General features: G+C 41.0%; 1 protein-coding gene across 1 annotated transcript; it reads left to right on the forward strand.

The window, feature by feature from the left end:
* Positions 1–19,539: 19,539 nt before the first annotated feature.
* On the forward strand, positions 19,540–23,960 carry KLF18 (Kruppel like factor 18). Its single transcript, XM_032219055.1, has 4 exons — positions 19,540–19,712; positions 21,081–22,035; positions 22,759–22,924; positions 23,628–23,960. The coding sequence occupies exons 1-4, from the start codon at positions 19,626–19,628 to the stop codon at positions 23,677–23,679; spliced, it is 1,260 nt and encodes a 419-aa protein (XP_032074946.1). The 5' UTR covers positions 19,540–19,625; the 3' UTR covers positions 23,680–23,960.
* Positions 23,961–24,311: the final 351 nt, after the last annotated feature.

Genomic DNA, 24,311 nt, shown 5'->3' on the forward strand with positions numbered 1-24,311 from the left:
TTGTTTTTGTCTTGCAAATTCAGACAACTAAAGTTCCTTCCCTGTGTACTGTACAGAAGTTAGTAAAATTGATGTGTATAATAGTTCTGTAGTTAAATTTAAGATAAGCACAAAATAAAGTCCTAATACTATCCTCTATTTTGTGGCAAACCTATTGTATGAATCTCCAGTATAACCCACAGTCCAGAGTATCTTTCCTATTCCTTCATCCCAGTATAAAACTAGTGCATAATAACCTGTTTATATAAAAGTAAAAATTAATTCAATTGCCATAATTATATATCTTCTAATCTGAGTTTGCATGGGATGATTAATTACATCACTAAACAGTTTTCATTTGGAAAGAAGCACAGAGTAAAATCCAATTTAAGATCTGGTTAGAAAACAAACCAATCTATTCATTGATTCCTGCATTTAATTTTAGCCATTTTATTTCCCCCTCCCCCTCTGCATTGATGATAACTCTCATGTCTATTTTTTGTGTCCAACGAAAGATAAATTCACAGACAGGTTCTGCAATCTATTATTCAACAACTCAGATACATGAATATATGCATTTGAAGTTATCCTTGTTGCAAATGTGGTATCAGAACATAATGCACAGAGGTAACCGTCAATCAGACAACCTAAATAAGCAACCAACACTTATTATTTGGCAGAAAAAAAACAAGAACCATTATATTTTCTGAGCCCTGAACAGGAATTCTGGAGAGGAAAAAAAATTATCTGCATTTTAAAAATTTGGCTGGTTCCATTTGCACTAATTCTTTCTTGCACTGATAATTATTCGAGGCATCTGGAATTGCAACATTTAGAAAAAACATTCCATGGGATAGACTAGAGCAATTATGTGGACAAGACTTCTGTCAACCATCTGAATGAAACAATATTTTTCTACTACCAGGCTCTCATGAATTAAAACCGGGAAGAGGAGTCTATCAATACATTCATACTACTTAACTGGTTACTTCTTCCTCCAGATGGCTATAATTAACAATCTTGGATATTTCATTACAGCCAATTTGACTTATGCATATTTGTATTTTCTGGAACACATTATGTCTTTCAGACCTTATCTATGCTTATCTACTTCTTGGAGAACTTTCCATTTCCAAAATGCCCACCTCTCTTCTCCCTTAGATCACAGATATCATTAAAACATTTGATGACATACTGTAATTAGAATCAGTTTGACACAACAATTTTAAACTTGGATACAAAGTATTTGACATATCATAACATTATATCTGAATGTGCAAAAAAACCACATTGAATGAATGTGGCAACTGTCAATCCAAGAAGACCGTGCTGGATTCTCCAGAAGCTTTGCAGATTTTGCAACCAAGAAGACACTCCAGTGTAACATACCACATATATTAATTACTAATTCTGAACTACCAGGAAAGTTTGGAGTCGATGTGTATGTATGGTTTTGGAGTCCTCAAATATGTGTTACAAATAAATTTGTCTATGTAACACAACAACCTAGAACACAATCAGAAAAAAATCTGTTTATTCCTTTCCTAATGATGTTTTCCATTAGGACTTGATTCTCAGAATTCCCAGTCAGAAACCAATAAGGTCAGAAAATATTTAGCATATATCATTGAGATCACTACATTACCTCTTAAATTTTCCTCCTGGGAAAATTTAAGAGGTAATGTAGTTGTCATCAGCCTGCAAATCTTTTTGTCTAGGACACAAAAGGGCTAAAATAGGATGGCTGATCAATTGTACATCTGCACATCACTGGGATGTCCCCATTTCCATTAGAGATTGGAAAATACAAGTCTTATGTTTGTGTGTCCATAACATGCTAAATCATAAACTACAATGTACAGATCACCTATGGTGATTCGGCTACCCTCTGGTGCACCATTTAGAGTCAGAAGATGCTAACTGTTGTTACCTGTTGCTTCAGTGGCTGACTTTATTTTCATTCAGCTATCATAAATGTGAAAAATGTGCTTGGAGACACACTCAAGGCCCAGCTTGATAGACTAATCTTTTCTGCACCTGTGTGACTCAGACCCTGGGAGGGCAGGCTGCCCCCTTACACACAGGACTTTGGGCAGCTGGCAGGCTTTCCTGTAACAGTGAAAGTTAGTGGTGGGAGAAAATAAAGTTGTGCTTAGCTTGTTATAGAGGAAGAGAGGTAAAAAGGGCAGGAAATTTGTACCGTGACCATTTCCCCTTGGCCCTAAGCCGAGGCTCATTCCGGATCTGGGATTTACGTAGGCAGGTTTAAAAATAACGGGTATATAAGGAGAAATAAGGAGAAATGCCGAGAGCCAGTGAAATCCATAACAAAGGGTCTAAGAGCTGCACAATAAAGTGACCAGACGTAGCACTGCATCAGGGGATATGATCAAAGCAAGCCAGAATGTTCCAAAATGGAATAGTTCAAGAAACTTGAGTGTGCGCGCGTGTGTTTATGTAGACAAGTGGGTGTATGAATGGATGCCAGAAGTATAAATAAAGGGCACTCCTGCTCCCCAATGGCACCACTCCAATGGAAGTCAGCAGACTGAATCTTTATAAAGGAATCCTAAGTATGTTCAAAATTTAAGTTCCATTCAATACATCGAACTTGACTTCCTTATAAGCATAGGATTGAAGATTTAGATACATTTGAAAAACTTGCTAAAGCTCAGAATGCTGTACTGAGAAATGTAATTTTAACTGAGCTGGGATTTAGTGTGTGTGTTTCCACACCAATATACAAACATCAGACCAGTTCCTGCCCTTCAGTGCATTGTTGTTAGCTTGTTTTATAATCCATCCTGGAAAATAACCATAACCATAAATCTTCCTACTAACAGGTGGGTTTACATGTGCTAATATGAAAATATTTAATTGATATTTTGCATGACTGTAATTATTGAAGTTTTCAGAGATTAATTACTATAACAGGTGTGTGAAATATAAACCTTTATAGGAGAGCAAATAGTATTTTATCAAGTTCACTTCAGCGCTACAAAGGAAAGTAATCAGAAGACTTTGTAAAGAAGCATTTCCATGGGAAATGTTGGGTTTTAACATGCATTTTTAAAATAATTTGATTAAAAAAAAACAACAGGTTTACTCTCCCCCAATAATGGATAAAGCAGCACAAATTGAATACCTGCTTTTAAAATTAAAATTGTGGTTAAGAAAGGTAACCTGGAACATTCTTTCACATGTGGTGGATATGCCCCATCACAAGGAAGTACTGGTGCAAAATTTGGAAATGGTTAGAAAAAATTACTGAGTGAAAAATAGAACTCAAACCAGAAGCATTCTTATTAGGACTACTGGATCAAAAAATGGACAAACAATCTCAATACATAATTATACACGTACTCACTGCAGCCAGGATTGCCTTTGCACAAAACTGGAAAAAAATCAATACACCCTCTGATGAAACTACAATCAGGAAAATACTCGAATGCACAGAAATGGATAAAATGACAATAGAACTAAAAGAGAAGAATCGGACTTCTATAAAAGTATGGAATAAAATGTACAAGTGGCTAGAAAACAGAAGCCAAGACAGAAAATAGAGAATACAAATATATGGAGATATAAATAATGAATACTATTATAAGTGTTAATATTATGTTTGTTACATTATAGGACAAGGTTATAGTGATTGGAAGGCAATGCAGAAAGGAGAATTATAAAAGCTAAGAAGGAAAGCCAATATAGAAAGCTGTAAAATTATTGTATATTGGTATGTATGTTCTGTGTTTTGTTTTGTCTTATTGTGTTTTCTTCTTTGCTGTGTCTTTCCTATTGTTTTTAAAGATTAAAACATTTAATAAAAATATATTTTTTTAAAAAAGAAAGGTACGGTTTTGATTTCTTGTCTGCTCTCTGAACGTGAATTAACAAAAATACCTGGACTGAGTGGAAGATTTAGCTTCGGGTAAGGACTGGCTCAGAAGATTCACAGGAAGCCACAAGGCCAAACATGAAGGGGAAAAAAAGTACGAGACGCGTCTTGGAGTCAAGGACGCTATTAGCAAAACTCCCTTTTATTTCCGTGGTCCTATATCGCAGTCCTGGGGATCCGATCCGATAATGTAATCGGGTTTACTCCCAGATAAGGAAGTAGGAACGAAACGCGGTAATTAATTTTACATAATCTACGCCACAAGTCTTCTTGCCACAACGGCTGAAAGTGCAGGTGAATTCCCTCGAAACAATATCAGACCTGATATTGATTTAATGCCGCTGTGAAAGGAGGCTGGAGGAACCCCCGATCGCCATTATTCATGCTTTGCATTTCAGCCCGAGTTATCTCCTTGTTGCGCTTTCAATTCGCACCTGCCCTTCCCTTAAAGGAAAAACACACTGGGGTGGCGGGCTGGGGGAAGAAAGTTCTATTCAATTCAGGGGGCGGGGGGCGGACGACGACATCTAAACAAATAAATAAATTTAGTATATGGCAAATAAACCGTACTTATGAAGGAGAATTATGGTACACGGTGTTTCCGACGCCTCCCAGAGCCTTTGTTGGTGCACGCGCGTTCGCGTAAACAACCCTGCGGTAAACTCGAGCTCTACGTGTATCTGGCCTGCGTGCAATTCCTAGTGACCATTCCTAGCTGGGGATGATAGGAGTTGTAGTTCAATACAGCCGGAAACTAACCGGTCGGGGAAACCTAATATTAAACGCCAGAAAACTCAATCTGAATATTCTGCAAAGGGACCTTTTGCAAGCGTGGGGGTGACGGAAATTTTTGCAAGAGGCAGGAAAAGGCGGGGCGGGAGGGGGAGAGTTATAGGGATCTGCTACAATACTTGGGTACCCGAGGCGTCCCATGCAACCCCAAGTCCAACCTTGGCAACTTTTAAGACTTGTAGACTTAAATTCCCAGAATTCCCTGGGGATTGTTGCCAGAGCTGAAGACCCCTGGTCTAAACTGAAGGGCGAGTGGACAAGATTCAAAGTATCACCTGTCCTGATCCTGCGTGGGGGTGGGGGATGCAGAGTTTTAACTCCCCTCCACCTGGAGGGCTGCTTTAGCACGGCAACGCCTGATAGCATTGTTTCCTTTCTATCAGCGGGAAAAAGCTGCCAGACCTTGATAAGTGAAACTGCCTCTAAACGGAGGTCACTTCTATTTTTTCTGTTTAATTTTTTTTTCTTTGCTGGGCCCTGGTGGGAAATCAGCAAGTCCCGGTTCTTTCAAAAGGACTCTGTAGTTTAAGTGAAATACTAGCTTATGTAAAAGTTTGGCATGCTTCTGAACAGTTTGCTAACCTGTGGATTAAATGAGGTCTGGTGTCTACTGAATTAGCCTAGTTGTCTGCATTCTCACAATACTCCACTCCAAACCACATGTGCAATGCAACCTCAAACCCCACAACCACACTAAGTTTAGAAGATTATGCAGACATCTAGGTTAAGACAACCTTCTTTCAAACAGAAGCATCTTCATGCGGACAGTTTGCTTTTTAATCAAGGTTCCCTCTCCCATATATAGTACATTATGTTTGGGATTGTAGCCAGATCAAAACGGCACAAGACTGTACCTCTATGAGAAGGACTCCTTCATTTGGAGCCCAAGGGTTAACCCATAGTGATGATTAAAATTACATTGAATTGCTATTTCAAAGTTGGCGGTCTCCTTCCTTGGTACTTAAAATGCAACAATAATATTGAAGTGCTTGTCTTAGCCATCTGCCTCTCTTTATCTAATAGTTGGGGTGCTACAAGCGATTGTTTTAGAAAGCTACTAGGCATGATTAAGCCTCACCCATGATCATATCATGGTTTGCCATCCTTTTTTTTTTACTGAAGTCAAGCAAAACAAAATGGCGGCTATGTGGAAGCTTGGGGAGGCGAGTGTCTCAGTTCCAGTTCTGAGCCTTTTTTCAGAGTCACCGTTGCCACTAATAAGCTTAAATTGCTTATTAAGGTTTGGTGTTTGAAAGATTTGGTGTTTGAAAGAATTTCTAGGCAGTGTATTGGATTCTATTGTTACAAACTGTTATTTACATTTCTGCCCAATCTTTCCTCCGGTGAAAGAGTGCTACTGATTCTTGATATTTCATTTAGCATTCATAGGTGACAAATATATTCTCTTTGGACTAAAATCTTCTGTAAAGTTTTCTTATCTAATGACCATTACTTCAAATCGGGGTGAAATGCTGTGAAGTCTGCTACCGGTTCACTTCGCGCCCCTGCAGGCATTAAGAAGCCTTTTCTGAGTCTGCAAAGGTAGGTAAGTGAAACAGCTGTGCCACACGATTTAGATTTGCTAGAAAGCAGGATATCCTGCTTTGTAGGGAATATAAATCTCATGGCACAGCTGATCGTCCAAACTTTTTTTTAACAGACATATAAAAAGCCTCCAAAACCCATACACAGACAGCATTAAAAAAAAAATGAAATTAACTTTGAAATAAATTTTCTTATTGGCTTTTAAATAGGTCTAAATGTCTACAAACACTATAAAGCAGCAAATGCATTAAAAATACCCAATAGCTAATTTTCTTTTTTTAATGTTTTGGGTTTTAATTATGGTTAAATTTGTTTTGCTTACCTACTGTTTGTTTTTATTAATATGTAACAATAAGTAACAATAGAGAACCTAGTAAATAAATAATATTGTAATAAATAACAATAGAGACCCTAATACAATTACTGCAAGTAATTGGCTTAAAACCACCTTTATTATGCAACAAATACATTTAGAGCTCAGTTATTGACTGCCTAGATCTGCAATCATTGAAAGTTGTGACAGCACTGAAAAAATAGGTTTATAACCAATCCTCAAACTTGTGCTTGTTACATCATTCCTTCAATTTGGTCACTTCGCAGCCTGCGTACATTTACAATGATCACATTCATGTGATCACCATTTGCAACTTTCACAGTTGGCTTCCAAGAGTCAATGAGGAAGCCAGCAGGAAATCACAGGTCATGATCACATGATGTTGCATTTAATAACTTAACTGAAGTCATAAATCCAGTGTGGTAATCTGATATTTCATTTAATGATTGTGTTGCTTAGCAATGGAGTTGCCATCCCAATTGCAGTTAATAAGTAAGGATTACCTGTACTTTAATGCACTTTTCCCCCAATGTTATATTCAATTCTGGATGACAAACAATATTCAAGTAATCTTGTAATGCAGATATCTTAAATTGTAATTAATATTTATAGTTTTTTCTTTATTTCCAATAATCAAAGTTATCTAAACAATATAGTTTTAACCAGGGGTGAAATCCTCCTGGTTTGGCCCAGTTCGGCCGAACAAGTAGTAACAAAAAAAGCTTCCAAGGAACTGGCAGGAAAAAAATGTTTTAAAAAGCAGGAAAAAAATGCTTTAAAAAGCAGGAAAAAAGCTTCTGATGATCACGTGGATCAGCTGTGAACCACGCGATCGTTGGAAGCTCCCAGACACACACTTTTTAAAGCATTTTTTTCCTGCCGTTTGGGGCGAATAGGGAGGACAAAAATGCTTTAAAAAATGGGGAAAAGTTGGTCATGCCCACCCAGTCACATGACACCCCCCAAGCCACACCCACAGTGGTTTTTCCCACAGTGTGGCAAAAAATTAGATTTCACCACTGGTTTTAACATTCTTCAATTAATGCTGTATACATATATATAGAAATAAATGTTTTAACATTTACAAAAACAAGCAAAAGCAAAATAGAAATCACCAACAGAAACAGCACTTTCAATGTTGTAACTATTCTTTGTCTCTGTAAAGAGGCTTTCTTTTTCCATTACAGTAAACCACCCTAATCTGGTATTCTCCGAATAGACTGATACTACAGTTCCAACGCGCCACCTCCATGCCCCCCGCCCCCAGCAGATTTTAGCCATTCTGGATACTTTTTCTGAGAACTATAGCCCCAATACATTTTGAAGCCACCAGTTTGATGTAAGACACCTTTGCAGTGGGTTGGTCTACATGAATTACCAGACTTGATTATAAGATGGGCAGCTATATAAATGTAATAAATAAATGCAAGGGACCTTATGGCCATAGAGCCCCAGGCTTTCAGACAGAAGTCTGCTTTCTCATCTTCTACTATTGGAAAATGTAGATTCAAGTACTGGAGTTGAGCTACATGCTTTACCACTAAGTCATGGTCCTTTCTTTCTAGTACATTTGACATTTAACATCATGTAATTATCACATTTGATCACTATACAATTATAGAATGCATGTATATATTTAGCTGGTATAAAAAATATATGTATGCTGACTGATATATCCTGCCTTTCAAAAATAAAGATTCAAATGCTACCCACTTAACAACATGCTATAAAGCAAAAGTTGTCATTGGGAGGACCGCAAAAAACCTGATTTTAAAATATGTTTATATAATATTTCTAGGCCACTTTTATAGCAAAAAGCCTCAATCTGCTTTTCATAACAAGGGGGGGAAATTATTTTAAGTCTTTAAACAGCCATGTTGTTTTTGCCTTGTTCCATATATTCCTTCTCAGCTTGTTTTGAATTAAATCTCTGCTGCAAGGAACATTTGTTAACTTTTTTTGGCTACAAAGCTTCTTAGAATATTTAAGGAAAGCTCATAATAAGTTGCCTTTTAAAAAAGATAATTAAAAAAGGTAATGATTGTTTCACATACGTGATTTTCTTAAAGTCTCACAAGAACTCTAAAATGCGTAATTTTTTCAAATTTTCTAAATATTGTAGATATTTAGAAAATTTAGATATTTATGGGGGAAAAGTGATGCCCAAATTAAGGGATATATTAGTAGATTGTCTAGCAGCCCTCCCTGGCCTGATGCCCACCTAGATGTCTTGGACTAATCTAGCTTTCCCAGACCTGATGTCCTGTAGATATGTCTTCCCATCTAGCATGGACATTTTTGAGAACTATAATCCAACATTTGTGGAAGGCACTAAATTATAGCTGGGATATAGCTGGCACTTGTGCAGAATCATTTGGCATCTACTTATTTTTTTAAAATTGTCTTCTGCTGTGAAATAGTCTATTCTGCTTTTAACTGATAGTGGATATCTCTCTCACTTCAAGGGCAGAGTGTGCTTGATTGTACTTGCATTTGATTCAGAAACAGTTTGATTATCATGTTAGCAGATAATTTTCTGAAAGGATAAAAAAAACACCAAACAGATCAAATTGGTATTTCCATTTGAAATTTACCATGGAAGGAAAACGACTTTCCAGGCTTTGAATCACCACCCTGGGACTGATTGAATACTACTGAATTCATTCTGAATTTGAAACAAAGATAAAAAATATAAATAATGTGCCGCAAAATAATTTCCTTACAGAGGCCATTATATACATTGAGAAAGACTCCGGTCCTCTTGGAGAAAGATTTGCATAGTTGTTGCTCTTCTGGATTACAGCATCAATTTATAGTGCTACTCCACCCTGATAATTAAGGTCTAGTAAGGAGAGTAACTGGAAAAGTAACTTTGGATTTAGCCTTAGGAAGCCAGCATGCCTTTCCTTGATGGCTATTATATCCACATTATTTTCCAAAGTTTTCTATGCTTTTTGAACTGCAACATCAGCCCAAAACTTCTTAGAGATGTAACTGGGTATGGAGAGATCTGTGCAGGCAGTAGGCTTGGGGAGATAAAACCTATCTCTGCTAGACAAACTCAACAGCTTAAGGAAATTCCTGGTACTGAGTGGCTGGAGGCCAAGTCTCAACTTTCTGTACCAAGAAAGATGTCATATGCTGAGCTTTCTTAATGGGCACCTTCCCATATAGTTCTCAAGGGGCTAAAACATTTCCTATTAGTTTATGTGTGGAATCCTGCCAAGATTGACACGTGAAATACACAGAAGGAACCTGTCTTTTATGCCCAAGGCATGGAGAGCCCCAACTTGGCAAAAGCAGAACATCCTAAACTGAAGGAACTAAGGGAAAATGCACTACTGAAATCAGCAGTGACTTTTTTATGTGTAATGTGGGACTGCTAAACAATCAGACATCTGTACTTGAGTAGGAATGGACTATAATGGAGTTGCCCATTTTCAAGCTACTGACTCACAAATTTTTTTGGCAGATTTTTGCACCATAAATGCAAGACTAGAAAAAAGAAAGACAAATTATCTTTCTCCCGTCACACATACTTTTTGCCACTGTACCTCACAGAGGAGGCAGCTGAGACTCCTTACAAAGAGATAAAATTGTCATTGCTTGGAATACTCAGCAGACATCATTAGTGTACATACATATTATCGAAGAAAGAAATTAGACTTGAAGGTTCTGTTGTTTTGAAAAACAGAAAACTCCAGGACTAGATCAAGACTGAAATTAAATACTACTCAACACAAAGAATCTATGAGACATGCTTGTGTAATTACAACTATGCAGAAACAAAGGATGCTGTGGTAACTAAAATAATAATAGGTTAATTGTCACATAAGGTTTAGATTAACATAGTCTGTATTTTCCAGATGAAGTTGGTAACTTTTCTTGATACTTTTTCAAAGACTTTATATACATATATATCAGATGAATATTCATTGGGGAATCAGTGTCAAAATTAAAAATGATTAAATATTAGTTTATAATATTTTGAAATAGTTTTATCTCTTTGAAAAGCTGAATAGTTCAGGTTTTCATAGAACCAGAAATACATTTTTTAAGTGTTCTGGCCATCAAGTATCTGGGGTTTTGTCTGTTTTTCCTAATCCATATGTAAATCATACTCTTAAAAGTAATTTATTCCAAAACAGTACATTTGATCACAGGATATTGCTTCAAATAGTTTAGTGAATTGGGATTCTGTATCCCAAGCATTACCATAGGATCACATGCACTGTTACCAACTGATTAACACATTTCATTGGAATGTCCTGCAATCAGGGCCAATATGCTAATTATGGAAATCTCAATATTTATAGCCCAAATGGTATCATCCACACATAAGAGGCTGAGTTGGAAAATTCCAGGATTTGTAGGAATGTTAAAAAAACACATTTAGGAAGCAAAACAACTCAGTAAGAACTGAATAAACTCACTGGGCTTTTACACTGAGTGACATAGGGTAAGGGTAAAGAGAAAACCAGGGATAGAATGCTAGGATAGCTAGCATCCTGAACCATAAAATTAAAAATTGTAATTTCCTGTTGCAGGTTCTTATTCTAAGAAAATATGTTTCATATCACATATATGGTCCTACTGCATGATACGTATTACCAGAATTCAAACAAAGCAAGCAACAGTTGTTCACGCTAGACCATCCCACATTTCTGGCATTTACCATCAGCCATGCAGATTGGCAAGGAACATGGACAAAATTACATGAACCCACTGACTTTGCTACTTAACAAGTACATCGAATCATCAAATAGTCCATTATAGCATTCTATATATCTGCAATTAAAATGTTGGCAGCAACCTACAGTACTTAGTACTTTTTGTACACTTTCCTTAGGAAGGTGGGCTAGGAGGAGATATCCTATTTCCTCATTCTGAGGTGGCCACCCAAAGATATTGAGAGATCAATTTATGGGATAAAAACACCACCCATTATGTACTTATCTAATGAGCAGAAAGAATCTCTTGTTTACCTCCTTCCCTTCTTGTATTATCTGAGTAATTTCAGACATTCAAAACTCTTGTAGGGACAGGGGCCCAGCCTCAAGTCCATGCACAAGGAAATGTATTTGTTGACTTTTCTCTTGAAAGATATGAATCTTCTTATGGTTGTACTTCCAAATCGAAACATGTAATTTACATTTATATTACTTTGGTAATTGGAGGAGGAGAACTGTATTAGTGTATGGTGGCAAAAAATCGGGAAGTGTCTAGGAGTACCTTTCCCAGGTAACATGTTTGATTAAAAAGTGCAACTAGTGAAAGCTTATGCTTTGAATAAAATTAGTTAATTTTAGTTTTTTTCATTAGTATCTATCCTAATTTTGATTCTTCTCCCTACTGCCACTACCTTGTTAATATGTAGGTTAACATTACCTGATATAAAGAATAGTTATTTGTTACCGTAGCTTTCTGTAAAGATCAGCGATGCATATATGGCTGTTAATTTTATTACTTCTCTGGACAATAAAGTAGATCATTTTAAAATCTGGATCTAATGATTTAATTGGAGGCCATTTCATATAGGTTGTTTATATTGTGAATTATGCATCTACTATTGTCCTCCTCCCCAATCCTTATTCCATGTTTAAAACACCTATTATATTTCTGAAATTTTAGGGCAAAAAGAACCAACAACAAAAGGTTTTGCCAATCCTAATTTTTAAAACATTCGCAAAGCATATTCAAAACTGCCTGAAATTATAACACCATTTTGATTTTTGTTGTTCGGTTATTAAGTCATGTCTGACTCTGTCAGACTCTGTCTTCACAACCCAACGACCATAGCATGCCAGCCCTCCTTGTCCTCTACTGACTCCCTGAGTTTGCCTAAATTCATGTCCATTGCATCGATGATACTATCTAACCATCTCATTCTTTACTGTCCCCTTCTCCTTTTGCCTTCAATGTTTTCCAACGTTGGAGTCTTTTCCAATAAATCCTTCCTTCTCATTGGTGGCCAAAGTGTTTGAGCTTCAGTGTCAGTATCTATCTTTCCAAGGGACAGTTAAGATTGAGTGATACAATCTTGATTACATGAGTGCAATAAACCATGATGGCAAATATTTTTACTTTATTTTACTCAGGAATAAGCAAAATATTGTAGAAATTGATGATCATGTCTTTTATAAGTAAAGGGATATTTTGCTATATCCTGTATTATTCTCTAAATATAAACTTTACAAAAATAAGGCCATTGCAGCATTAACCTTGATGGGTTGTGACAGTCTCATAATGGCTCAGATTCTCTTCTTCTGAACTCTGTAATCTTCTCTTGCTTTCATATCTCTAGATGAAGGAGAGACCAGGTTGAAAATGGGTTGTAGATTTGGACCTCAAAGTCAGCCTGGGGATGAAAAAATAGAAGTCTTGGAGAATTTCTGGACACTGAAGAGAGTTATTATGAAATGTTCTGTTTGGGATTTCCTATAATTTTACTTAAACATCTCCAGTAAAGGGACCCAAGATGGGTTACACATCTGAGAACAGGATTTCTTTCTTACAGTAAGTATCAAGAGCTTGTACTTACATCTAGTCTTCTTTATTATCTGTTCAGTGGCTAAGTCTGGCCTGGTAAAAACCTGAGGTAAAAAAACAGGTTTTCTAGGTCCTGAATAGCTTAGGCTCTATTCCAAAGCAAAGCCACATGCTCCTCACTTCCATTTTGGTCTGCAACATAGACTCAGTATAGAGACAAATCCTGATTTTCCGTTCTACATCTTAGTCCTGATGGGAATGCTGCCTTTGCTCTAGGATCCTGATTTGTGACTTGTTTAATTCCAGTTTTAAAGTTTAATTTCATGAAGGGTGAAATGAACATAAAGTGAAAGATAGATCTGCAATTGGAGAGAAAGTACTAGACAGTCCAGTGACATTCCTTCCACATTTGGTCTAGTTCTTCCTAGTCTTCCAATCTTGTATGTGGTCCCTAAATGATTTTTTTCTACTAGGCCAAATAGTCCCACAGATTGGTTCCACCCCAATAGCATCAACAATTTTCAAGCTAAAAATAATGTTATTAAAAGATAACAAAATCAAATTTCTGTAGGCAACTGTGTTAAGTAGAAAGAAAAACACAGGTAGAAAATAAGTAATTGAAGAAATAGCAACATTGGTGAATATGATTGAGGAGACAAGACAAATGGCAAACTAGCTATGAGTTATGTATGTGATCTATGCCAGTAACATGAGTGACATTTTTTTATATTATTTTTATTTTTTATTAACAAACATGTAAAATACACACACACACACAAAACTTAGACATACACCACATTTACACAATACAATACGAACAGGAGCTTCCTGTTCTTTCTAATAGCAATTATCAATCGATACTGCTCACCTTATATTATTTCCCCTTCTATTGTAACATGACAACATAAATGTCAACATGAGTGACATTTATTTCTGACCAGTACAACAAGTTAGTGTTAGCAAGAAAGGAGTCACAATATAGAGACCATAATAAAAAAGACTGAAGAAATTTTAAATGAAAAAAATAAAACTGGTCTGCCCAACTTGTGAAAAAATGTGAGAACAATAGGCTGAAGTGATGTTCATATTTTCAAGTCAAATATTTAAGGAATAGAAAGGAAACAAATAGTGTCCTGTTGACCAAGGATAGCAGGAAAAATGTATTTTTCAATTAAAGAAAAGTAATTGGCCTAGTGGTTAAGACACCAGTCTAGAAAGCCAGATACCTTGAGTTCAAGTCTCACCTTAGCTATGAAAACTAGTCTGAGTGACTTTGGGCCACTCTCACAGCTCAACTCACTTCATATGGTGGTTGTTGTGAGGAAAATAGAAGGAGGAAGCTGTGTTGGATATATTTGCCGCCTTGAGTTGTTTATAAAAATAATAAAGGCAGGATATAAATAAGTAAATAAATAATTTTTTAAAATGCAACATCCTGCCTCTTAACCTTGAAGTTTTATTAAGTTATGCAATCCAGGAATAGATCTTAACTTGCCTTTCTCTCATGGAACCTAATTAAAATGAATGGAATATCATTTTCTTGCCAATCAGAACACTCTATATTACCTCAAACTTCTTTTTGGAGTTAGAAAAGATTAAGAGTAATGGCAAGCTCTCCTCCAATACTTTACTGCAGTCCAAACTTTCTAATATTTACTCTGTTTGAGGGAGCTACCCTGAATCTTCAGAACCAGGAAAAGGTTCACTAACCCTAAAGGGCAAGTTACATTAATAATAAGATTTCTTATTAATTCCGTTCTCCAATTTTAATAGAGCAGTTAATATTGCAATTCAGTTGTGTACCTTTGCTCAAAGTCAACACTGCCAGTAGTCACAAACAGTTCTACAAACTACCCTGCACCCTCAAAAATACAGGTTACAAATGAAGTGAAATTGTCATTGGATAGCTGCAGAAAAAGAAATAGAATATAGCTGCTAGTTAAGGTAAAATCTGATGTGTATAACTTTATGTTATGGTGAGGTCCTGAGAGATTAGCACAACCACACCAATTGATTGTGTTGTGTCTGTTACTAAGAAAGAAATGCTGCAATGCTAGCCTGCATTGGCCCTTCAGATTAGACTGTTCTGTGCAAATATCACTAACAGAGATCCATGTAGATTACATGGATTGAGTCCGTTTTGCTAACCATCACTGCCCCTGGAACACCAACTCGGACAGCGCCCATTTAATACAACTCCTAGGCCGCCATGGTCTGTGTATGTGTGGTGCATTCTGTTTATGGAAGGAGCGACAGAGAATGGCAGAGACGCCTAGAGCGCCGCTGGAGGGCCAGTAACTCTGAATCAGACCGAGCACTGATGAGAGCCTTTATCAGGACCCATCTCGTGGCAATACGGGTGGCGAAATGTGCACATTTTGCCACTCTTATTGCATCCGCTGAATCGCGCCAGCCACCTTGTTCAGAATAACCCGCACCCTCCTGAAAGGGGCGACCCTTTACAAGGTAGAGCTGAGGAATTTGTTCAGTTTCTAACGGATAAAGTCGCTCAGATTCGGACAGATCTGGACTCCAATTGCATGGTACCAGCCGAGGTACCGGGGGAAGGTCTTGAGTGGATTTTATGGAGCGAGTTTCAACTTGTCACTCCTGAGGAAGTGGACAAGGCCATGGGAGTGGTGAGTGCCTCCACTTGTATACTGGACCCGTGCCCCTCCTGGCTGGTCTCGACCAGCAGGGAGGTGACACGTGGCTGGATCCAGAGGATAGTTAACACCTCTCTCCGGGAGGGATCCTTCCCGCTCCTTCTAAAGGATGCGGTGGTGAGACCCCTCCTGAAGAAGCCCCCTCTGGACCCAGCCATTTTAAGTAACTATCGTCCAGTCTCCAACCTCCCCTTTGTAGGGAAGGTTGTTGAGAAAGTGGTGGCCTTTCAACTCTGGCGGTCCTTGGATGAAACCGATTATCTGGATTCCTTTAAGTCCAGTTTCAGGCCTGGTTACAGCACAGAAATTGCTTTGGTCGCACTGATCGATGATCTCTGGCGAGCCAGGGATAGGGGTCACTCCTCTATCCTAGTGCTCCTTGACCTCTCAGCGGCCTTCGATACCATCGACCATAGCATCCTTCTGCGACGGTTACGGGAGGTGGGAGTGGGAGGCACCATCCTACGGTGGTTCTCCTCCTACCTCTCGGACAGGTCGCAGTCGGTGTTGGTCGGAGGGCAGAGGTCGACCCCTAGGCCCCTCAACTATGGGGTGCCGCAGGGTTCGATCCTGTCCCTCCACCTATTTAACATCTACATGAAGCCCCTGGGTGAGATCATACGACGGCACGGGATTAAATACCATCAATATGCGGACGACACGCAACTGTATCTGTCCGCCCCGTGCCAACTCAGTGAAGCAGTAGAAGTGATGTGCCAGTGCCTGGAGGCTGTTAAGGGTCTGGATGGGAACGAACAAACTTGCACTCAATCCCGAAAAGACCGAGTAGCTATTGATGCTCCTTCCCAAAAATGGTCCAGCTATTCCATCCCTTAGCCTGGGGGGTGAAATCATACGCCCCTCAGAGAGGGTTCGCAATTTGGGAGTCCTTCTGGATCCACAGCTGACGTTAGAACATCACTTGTCGGCTGTGGCCTGGTGCACCAATTGCGACCCTACCTGGACCGGGAGGCCCTTCGGATAGTCACTCACACCCTCGTCACCTCAAGACTGGATTACTGTAACGCGCTCTACATGGGGCTGCCCTTGAAGTGTGTTCGAAGGCTTCAGTTAGTTCAGAATGCAGCCGCGCAAGCAATTGTGGGTGCACCTAGGTACACCCACGTTACACTTATTCTCCGCAAGCTGCACTGGCTGCCCATTGGTCTCCAGACACGCTTCAAGGTGCTAGTCGTTACTTATAAAGCCCTGCATGGCATCGGACCTGGTTACCTGAGAGACCGCCTCCTGCCAATTACCTTCCAAAGACCGATTCGATCGCATAGACTTGGCCTTCTCCGGATTCCATCTGCCAGCCAATGCCGGCTGGCGACCCCCCCGGGGGAGGGCCTTCTCTGTTGCAGCTCCGGCCCACTGGAATGACCTCCGCGTTGAGATCTGGACCCTTACCACCCTCCCGGCCTTCCGTAAAGCTACTAAGTCCTGGCTGTTCCGGCAGGCCTTGAGCTGCTGAAGTCTCCAGCCCCACTTTAATTGTGAATGTTGTTGTATTTTAAATTGTTGTTTGTCTTATTTATCCCCCTTCCCTTTTTATTGTAAGCCGCCCCGAGTCCTTCAGGAGTGGGCGGCATACAAAACCAATAAACTAACTAAACTAAACTAAATTAAACTAAACTAAACTAAACTAAACTAAACTAACTAAACTTAATCTTCGGTTGGTGGACTAATGCCAGTGAGAGTTTTTGGGCTGCATTTGGAGGCTTTGATATTTCCAGAAGCCATAGAGTCTCCTCTCTCTTCAGAAGCTGTGAAGCACCCCCTCCACTGAGTTCAGCAGACACAGGAGGTTAAAGCCTGTGGCCTCAAGGAGGCCTTGGATCAAAACCTGGCTCAGTTGAAAGTAAGGCCTGAAGGCTGCATTATCAGACCGTCAGGCCAAGTCATGGTATCACCTGAGACTCAATTCCCTAGTGATGACTCCCTGACATGTCTGAAAATAATAATAATGCCCAGAACATTTCATATTCATTTTTATATTTATACTATTTAATTCCTCAATCAGTGACTTTCTGGATGTTTTGGATTACAACTCCCTCTGCCACCCTAACCAGTTGTGATCATACACAAGGGAGCACCTAATGCATCCTGAACATGAAAGTGTAAAAAAAAAACAGTCAATATAATCTTTTTCTTAAAATCTAAGATGTGCTATACTCAAAACAAATGGGATCAAACAGGATTATTTTTTAAAAACGTACAGAAGCAGTCAATATGTTACGGTAAGTAAATTCTTGCTTAAACTTCTTTAAATAGTGGGACGATTGAATAGTATTTCAATAATGGAAATCCCTTTAATGAAATGGTTGATTTTTTTTTCATGGTCAGTTTTGTTAATATATAAGTATCTACCGGTACTTTGAAAAGTCTCTGCCAAGATATCTTCTGGATAAGTGTTTCTCATCTTGAGCTGGGGGTGAGGAATTACGACAGTTGAAGTTCACTTTTTTTTAAAGCTGCCAATGGTGAGAAACACTGGTTTAGATCGCAGTAGATCTAAATTGCAACTGGTATCAATATTAATATTATCATTATAATAACCAATGTACATGGCACTTCAGGGAAGTTACCCTTCAGGTATGACTGAATGTTAATACCCAGAAGCCTCAGTCAATTTGGTCAGCAGCAGAGGAATGCTGAACTTTGTTGTTCAATAACAACTGCAGGACCAAAGTTTCCCAACTTGCATTTCATAGATGACAAGGGATGAGCAACCTAACTCAGAGACTCAGCCAAAACAACCCCACAGTGCAATCTCTCCTTTCAATGCCTGCCTTAAAATCCATATACTATATTCTCGTGACAGCTTTGCATAAACATAGCAAAAAGTGCAGAACAGTTGTTTTCGTTACTTTGACATTTCTTCTTAATACCAAGATATTTGCTTCTGGCCATTTCATCTTTTCCCTCCCTGGCGTCTACTATATAGTTCTGTATCTAAATCTTAGTTTATTGCAGTGAAATAGGACCCCAAGCAAATTTCCTTGTAATGTGGAGATGGCACTCCACATAATAGAGTGATCTGCTCTCATAAGTTTTGAAAGTACTATAATTGCTAATCCAAGTATTGATTGATCAATAATCAAGTATAAATTGGTCATCTGCAAGTCTCAGACTGCAGTCATGGGGGCAAACTGACTTGAGAGTGTCTTGAGCTAAGTTCAGAATTCACGCTGTGACTCTGTAAAAAGAGCTATAGCTTCCCTTATGTGTCTCCAAAACTCCCAGCTACAGTACTCCAAAGCACGTGATCCACTCCTACATACCTATTTCATCCTTGCAAAAATCCTGTCCTGTAAGGTAACTTAGCCTGGAGTAGCTTCCTCATAGAATGGGAAATATAATCTGAACCTTCCCATGAATGGTCTGACACCACAGGACTGCCTTCCCCAACCTAGTGCCCTCCAGAAATATTGGTCTGCTCACTCCATCACCTCCAGTCCTCCCTGCTTTGCTAGTCTGGAAGGAGGCCAGGGATCTGGGACAGTAGAGCCAAACAGCCTTCACAACACAACGGGAAAGCTACCGCTTTCAAAGGTTCACGGCGAAGTAGTTGTATTACTGACACTTCAGCACTCTGGAGGACCATTCTGAGGATGGTTCTGCATCCGGGCCGTTCCACTTGTTGCTCTCCTGGCAGCAATCATGTTTTCAACTAGCCTTTTCTAGTGGGCGTGGCTTCTTGCGAAATCAAATCCAAAGCGGCTTGTCATGAATATTAATCAAACCCTCGACCAATTACAGCAGGTCCAGCTGTTTCACAGGCTGAACTCGCACAGAAAGTTTTGAGTTTGGGTTTTTTTTTTCCGCTTTAGGAAAGAGTTCAGCGCTCGATCAGTGCCTGGAGCTGAGCTGCCGGACCGAAGGCAGTAACCGAGCTCTTTCCAGCTCGAGCTACCGGCGCAAGATGAGCGTAGCAGTGGAGGAAGCTGTCTTGCCGTCCATCTCCACCTTTGCCGGCTTGGTGCCGCTGGAAGAGAGGCGACCCGAGATGGTACGGGAGCTATTGGCGGAGGGAGTTCTTCGGGAAGCGAGGACGTGCGATCTCTCAACTCAAGGGAGCGAGTGTCGTTTAACTGGAGACGCACGGAGGATCTTACAAACGTTGAAAAAATTGAAGGAGCTTCGGACCGGCCGGGCAATTTTGAACAGAGGGACGCAAAGGCTTTCCCCCCCTCCCCGGCAATTTTCTGTTCCAAATTGCCCAGGGGCTCTTCCCCACTTGCCGCCTCTCCTTCATGGTCTAGATGTGCGTAGCTCTCTACCCTCGCCTTTTGCTCTTTTCGCTTGGGCTGGGGACTGGAACGAGACGCGCAGATCCGCAGCAAGCCAAATTGTTTCTCGACCGCGTTCTTGAAAAGCTGACGGAAGGTAGAGTTTAGGAGACCACGCTAGCTAGATTCATAAAGGGAAAGTTTTGGAGTTTTTTTCGATAACCCCCTGCCCTGGGCGGGGGAGGGGGTGTTGGCAACACCATTCTCAATTATCCGAGGTGGGCTCGTTTATTAGTTTATTCTGGTCCTGGTCCAAAAGTACGTGCGGAGACTAAGCAGGGTGGAGTTCCTGATCGGGCTGATTTGATGTCCCAGAAAAGTGTGTTGTCATAATTGGCGGGATCCTTTATCTGAGGGTCCCAACTCCATACATAGCTAAGCGTCGTCGGAAAGGACAAACCGGTTAGTAAAGATTATTGGGCTCGCTTAACAGTTTCGTTTTAGTGGAAAGCAAGTTAAGCTGCGCGTCCGAATTTTGCGGATCCCCCCCCCGTTCATTTTTTAAGGGGATTCTTTGCACATCTTTGTAGGCAAAACTCATTTTGCCTTCGAGTGTCTTTTCGTGATTGTACAGAATAGCGCTGAAAAAATGTATAGGTTCGAGTTGTGCCTTAGCAAACAAGAGAGGAGTATTCTTGTAAACGCCTCGGTTGGGCTCGGGATTCAGGTCGAAGTTCCCTTGGCGGCAGAATTAAACGGATTTCGGCAAAGGGCGCTTGGCTCAGGGCATCTGTTGATACTCCGACAAATCCGGGGCGATCGCTCCGCGCCCGGCGCGAGGGGGGTTCGCGCCAAGAAAAGATCGCGGTGGCGGTGCGCAGAGGGCGGGACTGAAAAGTTCAGGTTAATTTACTCCTCCATCATTCCTCGGGGGAGGGTGCCTAGGGACAGCTGATTCGGAGTTTCTTCCGATCCCGAGGTCGGGACGGCGCGGGATTCAGAGAAGCCTGGGTCTCCGGGGAAGCAAGTAGAAGGCCAACGCTGGGGCTGCTCGGAGAGAAGGGCGCGTAACCGGTTTTTCAAGTTTGGGGGTGCTGTTGCTAAAGGTGGGATCTTCCACGCGGTAACTCCTGCTCTTCCCTCCGCAGAGGCTGGCTCTTCCTTCCGTGGAAATCGCCACCGCCATCAAGAGGGAAGCAGACGAGCTAGGTAACTTCGTCGACCTGGAGTTCATCCTGGCGCACACCACCAACGGGCAGCCCAATGGCGGGGTGGGGCCCGCGCATCCCGGCGGCAACCCTAACTACCCCCTGCCCGAAACCCCGGAGAGCTGCGGCACCACCTATGACAGCGATAGTTCCAACTACCAGCCCCCTAACAAGTTCGCGGCCTCTTACCTGCCCAGCCCTGGCCACAGCTACGTAGCCGAGCTCTTCACTCAGGACATGCAGCAACCCCCTCCCTCGGTGGGTCCCAGCCACTGCGAGCTCCAGCGGCGGGAATACACGGAGCTGCGCGCCCCGGGTTTGGCCCACCCGCCCTCCGGCTTGCCCGGGGGGCTGCCCTTAGAGCACCTGCGCGTCAAACAGGAGCCGATGGACGGGCACTCCTGCATGCTGAGCGGCCCGTCCGAGTGCCTGGCGGCCGGAGCCCTGGACCACAAGCCCCTCCTAATGCAGCCTCTGCTCCAGCACGCGTCCTCCGGCTTCCCCGGCGAGCAAATGGGCTCGGGGCCCCAGTGCCAGATGGGCGGCGATCTGGGCGCCCAGATGGGGGCTCCCCAGCATTACCCGCGGCCTGCCCACCTCTTCCAGCCCAACTTCGCCGGTCATATGCAGTCCCAGTTCCACGGACACTTCAGCGTCTTTCGAGAGCCTTTGAAACCGCGCGCCCAAGGCATGCCCGGGCTGCTCGTCACGCCGCCCAACTCGCCCGTCTTGGATTACTACGCCCCGATGGGTCCCCCGGAGGAATGCAAGCCCAAAAGGGGTCGGCGGTCTTGGGCCCGCAAACGCACCGCCACCCACAACTGTGAATTCGCTGGCTGCGGGAAGACCTACACTAAGAGCTCGCACCTCAAGGCGCATATGCGGACCCACACGGGTAAGGGCGCCGGGCAGGGTCAAAACAGGAGGGGCCTTGGGTAGAGGGAGAAGACTTCTCTGGCGTGGTGGATATTGGGGAGCAAGCCTCGGGGGGGGGGGTTACCCCACCTGTAATGGGATAGAATGCAAGGGCACGAGAGGCCTCCCTCCCCCCCCCCAAAAAAAGTTAGGAACACATTTGTAGAGGCTCGGGACTAGAGATAGGCTCTGCCTCAGGGTTATGAGGGTTAACCTCCAGAGTTAAGCGTCTTTCAAATGTATTGCTTTTACTTGTCCTGCTTAACTTTCGGGTTTCTTGGACATGGCAGCTGGACCGATGGCTTTATTCAGCCCATCGAATAGTTTTAAGGAGACCACTTGTGGATTTGAACTCTATTCAAAAGTAACTTTTGCTTAGCCCCCCTTGGGTGGGGCAGTCAGGAAAGTGTATGTTAGTCTGTAGCCCGAGTATTTTAACAATTATCTGATTATCAGATTGGCTGTACAATTACACTTTTCTCCTCATTGGGGGTGGTGGTGTGAGAGGTGGGTGGAGGCAGGATCGGGAAGGTGAATGGTGCAATCTAGAGACAATAAATTCAATTCACAATGATAGCCTTTCCTAATGGGAATTTAATGAGTCTCCACAAATTTTGTGCTGTGAATGCAAAAAGGATGCTTTGTACGTCTTTCCACCAGGTTGGAAAGTTCGCTAAACTTTTATTTTTCACTGTTTCCCCAGGTGAGAAGCCTTATCATTGCACCTGGGAAGGCTGTGGCTGGAAATTTGCACGGTCAGATGAACTGACACGCCACTACCGCAAGCACACAGGTGTCCGGCCTTTCCAATGCCAGCTATGCGACCGTGCCTTCTCTCGATCAGATCATCTGGCCCTGCACATGAAGAGGCATGTGTGAAGCATGGCTGGCTCCCTGGGGCAGTGGGGTGGATTATGGTAGGGCTAAAGAAGAGGGGAGGGGGGAATGCAAGAGACTGAGGACTCTATTTATGAAGGGATGGAATATTTTCTTATTGGACTAGCTAATTTATGTATATATTATTGAGACATTTTAATATTTAAAGAGGAACTCTATTCTTATGGGAAAAGTTTGTATTTAAAAGTGAATAGTTACACAAATCTGCCTGCTGTAGGGACTGTAGTTATAAGAAAAAATGTCCTGGAGGTTTGGTGTGAGCACCGTGGCAGGATTATCCCCAAACCCTCAGTGTACAGCCATAATGCAGATCCCATCTTGATTGTCTCAAACTGTTCATACAATTTTAATTATTGTTTGTTTTATTACACAATGGTATTTTTTTTCTCGTCATGTTAAAAGGATCTGTTTTATAAAACTTTCTAAAGTAGACCTTGAAATGGGGAAAAATTAAAGTGGATGGAAATAGGAATCCCTTTTTGTTCTTCAAATGGGTAGTACAAAATAAATGAAAATCCACACATAACCATCCATATTGATTCATATGTATAATTAATTATGGATTAAAGGCAATAATTAAGCTTTCCTGAGGTAAAAGTAATGTTCATTTTTTTTGCCAACCTTTTAGTATTAGCTTTTTTGGTATTAAATTTTTTTAATGACGTTTTGTTTCAGCTGTAAAGTTTCCAGTATGGTCAATCTATTCAGACCAATAAACAACCTGTGATGATGTAACCCTTCTTAAAGCAAGTAACATCCACCAATAAGTCTCCAGCTGACAGCAGTGCGTATTTGGGATTATCCAACTGAAGAAACTAAAATGGTCACTTCCGGAATAGGTTGTAAAATAATATATACTCTGAACAAAGACAAGAGTTGTTTTGGTAGGTTGTGCAAGCTAAGGTGCCTAGGAACAAATATTTGGCAGCAAAGTTCTGTGCTCAGAAGTAAAGCTGCAAAACCATACACTTCAGGTTCCCATCTTCTTTTTCTTGCTCAGGGATGTTGCCAAAGAAGGACCAAAAATTGCCTTGATTCACATTTCTGAGAGGCGAAATAAAACCACTTCGTTATAAACAGCCTTGAAAAAATGCCTTATGAGAGTAAATAGCAATAAACTGTACTATTTCAGTGCTATTAACCCATGAAAGCCACTGTTAGTTGCACGCCTATGCATGTTTGTTTGTAACAGCTAATCATCACTTGGTTTGCATATCACAATAAGCCATAACTTGGTTTGCTGATATTGGCTTAGCATGGTATATAAATTTAGACATTATTTATAACCATGGTTTATGGCTTTAGTATGTTTCAAACCAACCAAGAACAAATACATTTTCAAATAAATATATGTACTGC

The sequence above is a fragment of the Thamnophis elegans genome, chromosome 5 (genome assembly GCF_009769535.1).
Source record: "Thamnophis elegans isolate rThaEle1 chromosome 5, rThaEle1.pri, whole genome shotgun sequence".
Lineage (NCBI taxonomy): Eukaryota > Metazoa > Chordata > Lepidosauria > Squamata > Colubridae > Thamnophis > Thamnophis elegans.